The following is a 13,183-nucleotide window of genomic DNA, read 5'->3' on the forward strand; positions in this document are numbered from 1 at the left end:
CTGTTTTATTTGCCTACTTGTTCACTGTCAGTCTCCTCTATAAAAATCTAAGTTCCCTCAAGGGCACAGGGGAGGTGTTCAATAAATAGTTGTGGAATGAATGAATTAATAAATGACCAAGTGACCAATTTTTCTTCAATTTTTCCCAAGAAGCAAAGTATATTAAAGAACATATTATTTAATTTACTATATCAGTAAAAGCAGAAACACAGAAAGTCTGAATCAAATATTATTAAAAGAATATGGTATGTCAGGAGGCCGGCCCAGTGGTGTAGCAGTTTAGTGTGCATGTTCCACTTTGGCGGCCTGGGGTTCGCTGGTTCGGATCCCAGGTGTGGACATGACACCACTTGGCAAGCCATGCTGTGGCAAGCGTCCCACATATAAAGTAGAGGAAGATGGGCACGGATGTTAGCTCAGGGCTGACCTTCCTCAGCAAAAAGAGGAAGATTGGTGGCAGATCTTTAGCTCAGGGCTAATTTTCCTCAAAAAATGAATACAGTATGCCAGTAAAGAATTAAATGATGCAATAAAATATACCAACTGAGAACAGAATATTCGAGACTTGAAAAACTTTAAATATCCTCCCATTTTAAAGTTCAAACTTCTCACTTAAGGACTGAGAAAACTAAGTACCATCAAGATAAAATGAAACCAAATTAGTGGAAAAGCCAGAAAATTATGTTTCTATAAAACAAAAGACTAATATTAACAGAATAGTTAGATCATATGCATATGTAAATGTTTATTTCTCAGGTAACTCAAAACTCACCAAAGAGATGGGATGTGTTTTCAGTTTTGTCCATGGGATCTACCAAAAAAAAAAAAAATTCTTTTTAAACAAATCATTAAAAAAAAACTAAAACAGTAATCAACACAGATGTTCTCTTATTATCGTGATAGACATACCAACTTATATCAGATGATTTTTTTCTTAAATTGCAAAATCATAAACTGAGTAATTTATTCACACTCTTGATAGCAAATCTATTTTACATAAGAAAAGACTACCAGTCCCTATTTTCTGAGTCACCTTTTAAGTAAGAATTTCAGGTTCTCTTCAATATCTTTCTTCCCAGTCCTGAAAACACATTTTAATTTCATAATTTAAACAGATAACTTACCACTCCTAAATGTCTTCATTTGAAATAGTGTTTACTTACTACAAATTTACACTGTCTCATTTGACAACAAATCCTATGAAAAAATATCTTTGAATATGTGCCAAAATTAAAATTATTTTATTAACAATCAATAATTTTATTTAAATGTTAACATTAAATTTTAAAAAGTTAAAATCTATAAATTAATAATTAATATATTAATATATGACTTCAATTAAATTCATAAGGCACACATTCATGTAATTAAACAAAGATATCTGTCTTTTTAAATTATGTTAATTATGCTGCATTACAGAATTATGTAAAACAAAATATTTATTTGAAAATACAGGGACGAAATTAAAAAATGAAAACAGAAAATGCCTTCCACAGATATCAAAGTCTCACCCTAATAGATGCTTTATTACAAAAAACTTTGTTGATAGCAAGCCATGTTGGCAAATCCAACATATTCTGGAGCACCTCTTCATCCAACTCCAAATTCTTCAGTTCACCTTCTCCTTTAAGGGTACTTAGATTTATCTTGTCAGGAGATAAATTTTTGGTAAATCTGAAAGAGAACATATGTCGACATTTCAGTGTCAGTTACTATACCCCACAGTCATTTCTTGCGAATACACAGAGCATTAAAAGTGTAACAGCAGCATGAAGAAACACAAAACAGCAGTGATAGGCTGTACTTTAATCCATGTTTTTCAATGTGGTTTTGTTATTGTTTTGATCTCTCTTGTCCACGTAACCCTCTTACACTAAGCCTGCAGTGTTTATGGCATACACCTGAATATCATATTCCTATTTATAATCAAGCATATAGTTCTGAGTGCCTTTCAAATTTATGAATATGTAGTGCATAACTACTATTTTCCAGGCACTATGCAAGGCAGTGGGAATGGCTTTTACATTTTGTTCACTTCACTACAAACTACATCATAAGAAAGGGATATTCCTATTCTACCAACCAAGCTACAAGGAAGGTAGGAGAGTGAGGGGACCCTTTAGAAGGAGCAGTAGCAGCAGCAGGAACCACCACTATTCATCATCCCAAAGAATGATGATCAAAGGACCTCAGTACTCCTTTTAGAATCATCCAGTGATTCCCAGCTTTAGAAAGTGACCCAGATAATTCCAGGAATAAATCACAGTACATCTATCTTGTTCTAAAAGATCTCTGAGGAAGGAGATTGTGTAACTCTCTTTAGTAGCCAATTTTGGTGTTTTCTACATAAGACTCTTAAAAATACCAAATATTCTCAACCGTGAATCAGCTGTACAAATACCATTTATCCTTTCTATAGGAGTTAGATAACTGAAGTACTAAGTACTTAATGAAAGTGTCAAAAGTCAGACAGGAGACTGGATCCTGAATTCTAAAGAACTCAGATTCCCTATAATGACTTAAAAATGAAAGTTCTTATAACAAAAAAGAAAAAGGATCTTATAAGAAATAATAATAATAGTTAAAATAATAGTGAATACTTTCCAAAGATTTACTCTTTACCAGGCTCTTTGCATGCATGCATTACCACTTCACCTAATTCTCATGATAACTCACATTAGGGTCAATACTATTTTTATCCCCACTTTTTAGGTGAGTAAACATAATGAGAAACTAACCTATTTGCCCAATGTCACAACTAATGATGATGATATAGTAACAATAATAAATTATACATGTACTTTAAAGTACTTTCACATCCGTTACTTTATTTAATCCTCAAAACAAGCCTAAAAACCGAAAAATTACTAACTTTACCCAGCAAGTACTTTTTCAAAAGTGAAACTACTGATAAAATTAACTACTGGCTAACAAAAGAGCTATTAGCCAGTCTTTTAATCTTTTTCTGAAATTAAACATTAAAATAACAAACTGTACTCGGTTATTTACATGATTTCATATCAACAAGAATATCAATCAACATACACATGCTTCTCCACTGACTCTAAACCAAAATTTCTTGAGTCAGATTTTATTCGTATTCACATCTTCTCACAGAATGTGAACTGAGAAATACAAAGTTCAGGTTTAGCCTCTGTTTGACCAATGATGCTGGGTTGTATTATACTTACCACCAATCATGTTTGCTTTAATACTACGAAGTTTCCTGATAGACTACCATTCCTAATCACATAGGCATAACCTGCCACTTCCTTCAAAGCAGAGCGCATTGAGTACTTACTAGGGATTCCATATTCAGACACATACACTGGCAAGCACTACACTCAAAGTCCCTGCCTTTGTGTAGTTTTCAGTTTAGTCAGTGAGAGAGAAGATCAAATAGTATGACTAAGAAAGAATACAGTAGGGGGCCTTAATCCAGAGCTTCTTTGAAACAGGGACTTTTGAGCTAATATCTAAAGGAAGAGTAGTAGAAGTTAACTAGGCAAGGAAAAGAAAGGGATAGGGAAAGAAAGAATATTCCAAGCAGAGGGAATAAACCATATAAAGGTTCTCAGGCAGGAGAGAGCATGGTATAAAACAGATCTGAAAAAAGATAAACATCTGAAATGTAGCAAGAGGGCCAGGAGAGAAGATAAATTTGGAAGGACAAAGAGGGGACTGATTATACAAGGCCTTGACCATTTTATTCATTCATTCATTCAGTAAGTTTTAATTGATATCTATAATTTAACAGGAATTGGGGATTTGACAATGAATAAAATAGATAAAAACCTTTGCTTTCACAGAGCTTAATGGGGGAGGGGTACACAGAGAACTAAAACATAAGTTAAATATATAGTAAGCCAGATTCTGCTAACTATGGAGGAAAAAAACAAAGCAAAATAGTAAGATTTGAGGTGCAAACAGAGGATCTTTTAATTTTTTTTTAAAGGCAATGCCTTGAATTATTATTTCAATGTAGCAAGGTATTCTGTTGTTTCTTTTTAAAATTGGCACCTGAGCTAACAACTGTTTGCCAATCTTTTTTTTTTTTCTTTCTGCTTTTTCTCCCCAAATACCCCCAGTACATAGTTGTATATATTTTAGTTGTGGGTCCTTCTAGTTGTGACAAGTGGGACACCACCTCAACATGGCCTGATGATTGGTGCCATGTCCGCACCCAGGATCCAAACGAGCAAAACCCTGGGCCACCGAAGTGGAGCGCATGAACTTAACCACTTCGCCACGGGGCCAGGCCCCGGATCTTTTCATTTTTAAAAGAATGGGCAGAAAAAGGCTTATTGAAAAGACGACATTTGGACAGAGATGAGAAGGAGCTAGCTTTGCAAATATGTGGAGGAAGAATGCTCTAGGCAGATGAAAAGCAATGGTAAAAACCTGAGGTGAGAACATGCTTGCTAAGTCTGAGGAATAGCAAGAAGGCCAATGAGGCTGGAGGAAATGAATTAGGGCAAGAATAAAAGGTGAGGTTAAAGAAATAACAGGGGCCAGATCATATGGGACATTTTAAGCTACTCTAAGGATTCTAGCTTTTACTCTGAGTGAAAGTGAGAGTGACTAGAGATAGTTTCAATAAGAACAGGGGACTTTCATTTTTAAAGGATCACTCTATTGAGATTATATCAAAGGGGAACATGGACAGAACCAGAAAGCCCAGACAAGAGGCTATTGAGATAAATCCAGTTAAGAGAAGATGTTGCTTTGGATCAAGATGGAAGAGTAGGAGCTGGTGGGAGGGAACAGCCTAGATGTATTCTGAAGATAAAGCCAACAGGATTTGATTGTAGAGACTGAAGTCAAGGATGACTCCAAGGTTCTTGGTTTGTGTAAACAGAAGGATACAGTTGTTATTTACTGTGGTAAAGAGACAGAGAGAGAAATAAGTTTGGGATTAAGGATAAGAATTTAGGCTTTGAAGAGTTTAATTAAGAGATGCCTATCAGATATCCAAGAGGAGATGCCAATTAAGTAGTCAGATATTCAAATCTCATTCAGTAGCTGCACATATAAATTTGGTAATCATCAATGTTACAGATGGTATTTACAGTTGCAAGAAGGAGACAGAAAATGAAATGGTTCAAGGACTGTAGTCAGGGACCGGTAAAAGGCCAAGGAAATGTAAAAGAAACCAATAAAAGAGATTAAGAAGGAAGGGCTGGTGAGGTAGGGGAGAAATCAGGATTTTTTTAAGGTGAGAGAAAATTTAGCAGGCTTATATGCTGATGACAATGACGCAGAAAAAAGAAAACTATTAATGGTACAGGAAAAACAGACAACTGCTGGAGCAAAATCTTTAAGTATAAGACAGCAGATAGAGTACACAAGAGGAGGGGTTGGCTTTGAATAGTTTTGACTTTGGAAAGCATGTTAATAATCTACATATGTAGAAAATAAAATTAAACAAGAAACAACCAGAAGAGGGAAAACACCTAAAACTGAAAGTAAACAGAAATAAATGAGCCTAATTGTACTTCAAAAATACTGTTAAGTATACTCAAGGGGAAGGCAGGACAGAAGGAAGGACAGACAGAAGGACAGACTGACTAATTCATCTGACTAATTCATGAACACAACATTTGACTATATATCCTTAGTGTTGGGCAGGATGGAATGTGCGTGTATACATGGGTGAGAGGTGCGGTTAATGGAGAAATCACACAATATCTTGACTGGGTATGGACAATAATGTTTATCTCAATGATATTTACAAAGGGAAAAAGTGAAAGCACTTAAATGTCCAAAGGGGAATAATCCCTTTAATTATGATGCATTATGTTATATTCATATCAAGTAATATGTGCTTCCAATCATATTAAAGAATGCTTATATTATCATGTATGGTGAAAATTCAAGGTTCAAAAATGATACACTGTGATTTAGTTATGTAAGAGATGCATTATAAAATCTCAAATATCAAGAGTACCTATCGGTGGCTATGTTTTAGATGTATTTCATCTTTATACTTCTCTGTGTGTGTTAGTGTTCTATAAGGAACAAATATTACTTTTATAAAGACAAAAGTTCAACAGAAACCCAAAAAGATAGGCCTGGAAGGAGTAAAAGTGAAAGACGGAAAGATTAAAATATACATCATTGACAAGAAATTCTTTTTTTTTTCTTGAGGAAGATCAGCCCTGAGCTAACATCTGTCGCCAATCCTCCTCCTTCTGCTGAGGAAGACTGGCCCTGAGCTAATATCTGTGCCCATCTTCCTCTACTTTCTATGTGGGATGCCTGCCACAGCATGGCTTGATGAGCAGTGCCATATCCACACCTGGGATCCAAACCAGCAAAACCCAGGCCACCAAAACAGAACGTGTGAACTCACCTGCTGCGCCACTGGGCCAGCCCCATGAAATACTATCTTTAACTTAGTTCATACCAAAGGGCCAACATCTGCAAAGACTGTGTGGATAAAAGTCAGACAAACAGGTCTGAATTCTAGTTTAGCCACTTATTGTGATACATCTCTGCCTCAATTGTTCATCTGTAAAATGGGGAAAATAATACCAACCTTAAAAGATTTTGTGAGGATTAAAGATAACATGTAAAGCATTTAGTACAAAGTAGCTATCCAATTAAGAGTTCTCTTTCTCCCTCCTTTTTTCTATTTATATTAAATTATGAATGCATTGACTATAGTTTCAACTGGAGCAATACCAGAAGTTCATGTTTGAGTGACCTCAGCATCATAATGGAGTGAGCTGTTCCCCTTAAGTCTCTCCCCACCTATGTTACAACCAAACTGACATTCATTAACCAACTGAGGATTCCCTACAAAGCACAAGAGGACATCTTAAACATTCACGCAGCCATACATCTGAAGAAAAGGGTACCGAATCCTCAAGAAGCAGTGGGAGGTGAGTGGATCCTCTCCTCATCCCCAGCAGCAGTGATCTAGGTTGTGGGTCCTCACACAGCAGCAGGTGCATGACTGTAACAGGAGGTGGAGCAGCAGGAAGGCCTGCATGGGAACGCTTCTGCTTTCTGAGTGGCAACCTGGCCCACAGGAACGCTCCACATGGGATGGCGTGTCTCAGCCACTGTGTGGGTTCCCCCACCAAGTGCAGCAGCCTAGGTGAACTGCCCAAGAGTGCAGAGCAGGTGTGTGTGTGAAAGAAAGTGTCCCCCATTCCTCACCCCCCACCTAGTACACCAGCTCGGCTGGTCCTTGGCCAAGGAAGCAGATCCACGCCAGAGCACCTATGCATTCCTGTGTGACCCACCAAGAGGCTGTGGCCAGTAGGCAAATACATATGAGCTCTTTCAGCACAACTTCCAGCAGACACAGTGGGTTCAGAAAACAGCTCCTGCACCACTCTGCCCCCCACAGAGGTAGAAGGTGGCATCTGTGACCTGATGCTACCACTATGTGCTGGCAGAGGATCACCTCATCAAACACTATGAAGAACTACATTAACACTCCAGAGCAGAAGGAAAACGACAAGCCTCCAGAAACCAACCCAGAAGTCACAGAAAATTACAATCTAAATGACAGAGAATTCAAAATAGTTGTCATAAAGAAACTCAATGAGTTAGAAGGAAACTCAGAAGGACAGTTCAGTGAACTCAGGAATAAAATTAATGAGCAGAAGGAATTCTCCACAAAAGAGATTGAAACTCTAGGGAAAAAATAAACAGAAATTCTGTAGATGATGAACACAATGAATGAGAGAAAAACCAATCTAGAAACCTTAAAAAACAGAGCTGACATTATGAAGGACAGAACTAGTAATTTAGAAGACAGAAATATAGAAATGCTTCAGGCAGAGGAGGAGGAAGAATTAAGACTCAATAAAAATGAAGAAATTCTTCAAGAAATATCTGACTCAATTAGGAAATGCAACATAAGGATTATAGGTATTCCAGAGGGAGAAACGAGGGAGAAAGGAGCAGAGAGCTTGTGCAAAGAAATAATAGCTGAGAACTTCCCAAACCTGGGGAAGAACCAGACTTAGAAATATATGAAGCCAACATAAGTCCTAATTACATCAATACGAAAAGGCCTTCTCCAAGGCATATAATAGTAAAACTGCCAAAAGTCAATGACAAAGAAAAAATAATAAGGGCAATAAGGCAGAAGAAAATAATTTACAATGGAACTCCTATTTAGTGTTTTGGCAGATTTCTCAGCAGAAACCTTAAAGGTTAGGAGAGGCTGGAATGATATATACAAAATACTGAAAGACAAAAACTTCCAGCCAAGAATACTCTATGCAGTGAAACAATCCTTCAGAGACGATGGAGAAGTAAAAACTTTCCCAGCTAAACAAAAGTTGAGGGAGTTGAGGTCACCACTAGACTTTCCTTACAAGAAATGATCAAGGCTACCCTGACACCTAAAACAAAAAGGCAAAGGTTTACAAAGCCTTGAGCAAGGAGATAAACAGACAAAATCAGAAAACTGCAACTCTCTATTAGAACAGGTTAGCAAACACTTAATTATAACATAAAAGATAAACGGAAGGAAAGCATAAAAAATAACTATAAACACTTTATTTTAATCACAAATTCACAACACAAAACAGAATAATTTGTGAGAACAATAAATTAGATGGGGGAAGTAAAAGGATGGAACCTGCTTGGGTTAAGGGAGATAAGAGGCAGAAAATGAACTATTTCATATAAGAGATCTTCTAAAGAAACCTCATGGCACCCAATAAACAAAACATAAATAGAGTACTGAGAAAACCATCACAGAAAACCATGAAACTGAAATGGCAGTCAGAAATACAAGGGAAGAGAAATAGGGAAATACAGAATAACTGGAAAACAAGAGATAAAGTGGCAGTATTAAGCCCTCATATATCAATAATGACTCTAAATGTAAATGAAATGAATCTTCAATCAAAAGAGAAAGAGTGGCTGGCTGGATTAAAAAACAAGATCCAACAATATGCTGCCTCCAGGAAACACATCTCAGCTCTGAAGACAAACACAGGCTCAGAGTGAAGGGATGGAAGATGATACTCCAAGCAAATGGCAAGCAAAAGAAAGCAGGTGTTGCCATACTTGTAACAGACAAAGCAGACTTCAAGATAAAAAAGACAGTGAAAGACAAACGGGGCACTATATAATGATAAAAGGGACATTCCATCAAGAGGACATAACACTTATGAATATATATGCACCTAACACAGGAGCACCAAAGTATATAAAGCAACTATTCACAGACCTAAAGGAAGAAATTAACAGAAACACAATAATAGTAGGGGTCCTCAACACCCCACTTACATCAATGGATGGATCATCCAGAGAGAAAGTCAACAAGGAAAGAGTGGACTTAAAGGAAAAACTAGACCAGATGGACTTAATAGATATGTCTATAGAACATTCCATCCAAACCCAGCAGAATACACATTCTTCTCAAGTGCACATGGAACATTCTCAAAGACAGACCATATATTGGGAAACAAAGCAAGCCTCAATAAATTTAAGACTGAAATCATATCAAGCATCTTTTCTAACCACAACACTATGAAACTAGAAATGAACTACAAGATAAAAGCTGGGAAAGTCACAAATATGTGGAGACTAAACAACATGCTATTGAACAACCACTAGGTCAATGAAGATATCAAAGGAGAAATAAAAAAAAAATTACCTGGAGACAAATGAAAATGAAAATACATCATATCAACTCTTATGGGATGCAGCAAAAGTGGTTCTAAAACGGAAATTCCTAGCAATACAGGCCCACTATAAAAAAAAAGAAAAATCTCAAATAGGTAATCTTAAACTACACTAAACAGAATTAGAAAAAGAAGAAAAACAGCACAAAGTCAGTGGAAGGAGGAAAATAAGAGGTTAGAGTAGAAATAAAGGAAACAGAAACCAAAAGAACAGTAGCAAGGATCAATGAAACTAAGAGCTGTTTCTTTGAGAAGATAAACAAAATGGACAAACCCAACTCACTAAGAAAAAAAAAGAGAAGGCTCAAATAAGTAGAATGAGAAATGAAAGAGGAGAAATTACAACGGCTACCATAGAAATACAAAAGATTATAACAGAATATTAAGAAAAACTATTTGACAACAAACTGGACAATGCAGAAGAAGCAGATAAATTCTTAGACTCACACAACCTCCCAAAACTGAATCAAGAACAAACAGAGAATCTGAATAGACCAATCACAAGTAAAGAGGTTGAAACAGTAATCAAAAATCAAAAACCTCCCAAAAAACAAAAGTCCAGGACCAGATGGCTTCTCTGGAGAACTCTACCAAACATTCAAAGAAGATTTAATACCTATCCTTTTCAAATTGGTCCAAAAGATTGAAGACAAAATGCTTCCTAACTCAGTCTACGAGGCCAACATCACCCTTATACCAAAACCAGACAGGGACTACAGAAAGAAGGAAAATTACAGGCCAATATTGCTGATGAACATAGATGCAAAAACTCCTCAACAAACTACTGGCAAACTGAATACAGCAATACATTAAAAGGATCATACACCACGATCAAGTGGGACTTACGCCAGAGATGCAGGATGTTCAATATCCACAAATCAATCAATGCGATACGCCACATTAACAAAATGAGGAATAAAAATCACATGGTCATCTCAATAGATGCAGAGAAAGCATTTGACAAGATCCAACACCCATTTATGACAAAAACTCTCCATAAAATGGGTATAGAAGGAAAACACCTCAACATAATAAAGGCTATGTATGACAAACCCACAGCCAACATCATACTTAAAGGTGAAAAACTGAAAGCCATCCCTCTGAGAACAGGAACAAGACGAGGGTGGCTACTCTCGCCACTCCTATTCAATATATAGTACTGGAGGCTTTGGCCAAAGCAATTAGGAAAGAAGAAGAAATAAAAGGTTAGCCTAATTGGAAAAGAAGAAGTGAAACTCTCTCCGTTTGCAGATCACATGATTCTATATACAGAAAACCCTAAAGAACCCACCAGAAAACTGTTGGAAATAATCAACAACTACAGCAAAATTGCAGGGTACAAAATCAACTTACAAAAATCAGTTGCATTTCTATACGCTAACAATGAACCAGCAGAAAGAGAACTCAAGAATACAATCCCACTTACTATCACAACAAAAAGAATTAAATATCTAGGAATAAGTTTAACCAAGGAGGTGAAAGATCTATACACTTTTTTTAAAACTATAAGACATTATAGAAAGAAATCGAAGATGACATCAAGAAATGGAAAGATATTCCATGCAAATAGATGGCAAGAATAAACATAGTTAAATGTCCATATTACCTAAAGTAATCTACAGATTCAATGCAATCTCAATCAGAATCCCAATGACATTCTTCACAGAAACAGAACAAAGAATTCTAAAATTCTTATGGGGCAACAAAAGTCCCTGAAAGCTAAAGCAAGCCTGAGAAAAAAGAAAGTTGGAGGCATCAGAATTCCTGACTTCAAAATAGACTACAAAGCTATATTAATCAGGGGCTGGCCCCGTGCCTCAGTGGTTAAGTTCACATGCTCCACTTCGGCGGCATCCCATATGCCACAACTAGAAGGACCCACAACTACAAATGTACAACTATGTACTAGGGGGCTTTGGGGAGAAAAAGGAAACAAAAAAACTCTAAAAATAAAATCTTAAAGTTTTTTTTTAAAAAAAAGCTATATTAATCAAAAGAGCATGGTACTGGTACAAAAACAGGCATACAGATCAATGGAACAGAAGTGAAAGCCCAGAAGTAAAACCACACATCTACGGACAGCTAATCTTTGACAAAGGAGCTAAGAACCTAAGGTGGAGAAGGGAAAGTCTCTTCAATAAATGGTGCTGGGAAAACTGGACAGCTATATGCAAAAGGATGAAAGCAGACCATTATCGTAGCCCATACACAAAAATTGACTCAAAACGGATTAAAGACTTGAAGGTAAGACCTGAAACCATAAAACTCCCAGGAGAATACATAAGCAGTACACTCTTTGACATTGGTCTTAGCAGCATCTTTTTGAATACCACGTTTACTCAGGCATGGGAAACAAAAGAAAAAATAAACAAAGGGACTACATCAGATTAAAGAGCGTCTGCAAGGGAAAGGTAACCAGGAACAAAACAAAAAGACAATCCACCAACTGGGAGAAAATATTTGCAAATCATATATCCAACAAGGGGTTAATTTCCAAAATAGATAAAGAACTCATACAACTCAACAGCACAAAAAACCTGATCAAAAAATGGGCAGTAGATGGTTCAACATCTGCAAATCAAGCAACGTGATACACCTCATCAACAAACTGAGGAATAAAAACCACATGATCATCTCAATAGATGAAGAGAAAGCATTTGACAAGATCCAACAGCCATTTATGATAAAAACTCTGAACAAAATGGACACAGAAGGGAACTACCTCAACATAATAAAGGCCATATATGACAAACTCACAGCCAACATCATACTCATTGGGCAAAAACTGAGCACCATCCCCCTGAAAACAGGAATGAGACAAGGATGCCCTCTATCACCACTCTTATTTAACATAGTACTGGAGATCCTGGCCAGAGCAATCAGGCAAGAAAAAGGAATAAAAGGAATCCAAATAGGGAGGGAAGAAGTGAAACTCTCACTGTTTGCAGATGACATGATCTTATATATAGAAAACCCCAAAGAATCCATTGGAAAACTTTTAGAAGTAATCAACAACTACAACAAAGTTGCAGGGTATAAAATCACTTTACATAAATCAGTAGCATTTCTATACTCCAATAACGAACTAACAGAAAAAGAACTCAAGAACATAATGCCATTCACAATCGCAACAAAAAGAATAAAATACCTTGGGGTGAATTTAACTAAGGAAGTGAAAGACTTATACAACGAAAATTACCAGGCTTTTCTGAAAGAAATGGATGATGACATAAAGAGATGGAAAGACATTCTATGTACATGGATTGTAAGAATAAATATAGTTAACATGTCCATTCTACCTGAAGCAGTCTACAGATTCAACGCCATCCCAGTCAGAATCCCAATGACATTCGTTACAGAAATAGAACAAAGAATCCTAAAATTCATATGGGGCAACAAAAGACCCTGAAATGCTAAAGCAATCCTGAGAAAAAAGAATACAGCTGGAGGCATCACAATCCCTGACTTCAAAACATACTACAAAGCTACAGTAAGCAAAACAGCATGGTACTGGTACAAAAACAGGT

General features: G+C 36.6%; 1 protein-coding gene across 2 annotated transcripts in view; it reads right to left on the reverse strand.

The window, feature by feature from the left end:
- BLTP3B (bridge-like lipid transfer protein family member 3B) overlaps positions 1-13,183 on the reverse strand; it is an 87,364-nt gene that overhangs the window by 49,096 nt on the left and 25,085 nt on the right. For both annotated transcript variants that reach the window (XM_014835022.3, XM_070507135.1), the window contains 2 exons: positions 1,512-1,674; positions 773-811 (listed from right to left, as the gene is read on the reverse strand). In XM_014835022.3, the coding sequence (XP_014690508.1) occupies positions 773-811; positions 1,512-1,674 (202 nt within the window). The remainder of the gene's footprint in view (positions 1-772; positions 812-1,511; positions 1,675-13,183) is intronic.

Source organism: Equus asinus, chromosome 4 (assembly GCF_041296235.1).
Source record: "Equus asinus isolate D_3611 breed Donkey chromosome 4, EquAss-T2T_v2, whole genome shotgun sequence".
Lineage (NCBI taxonomy): Eukaryota > Metazoa > Chordata > Mammalia > Perissodactyla > Equidae > Equus > Equus asinus.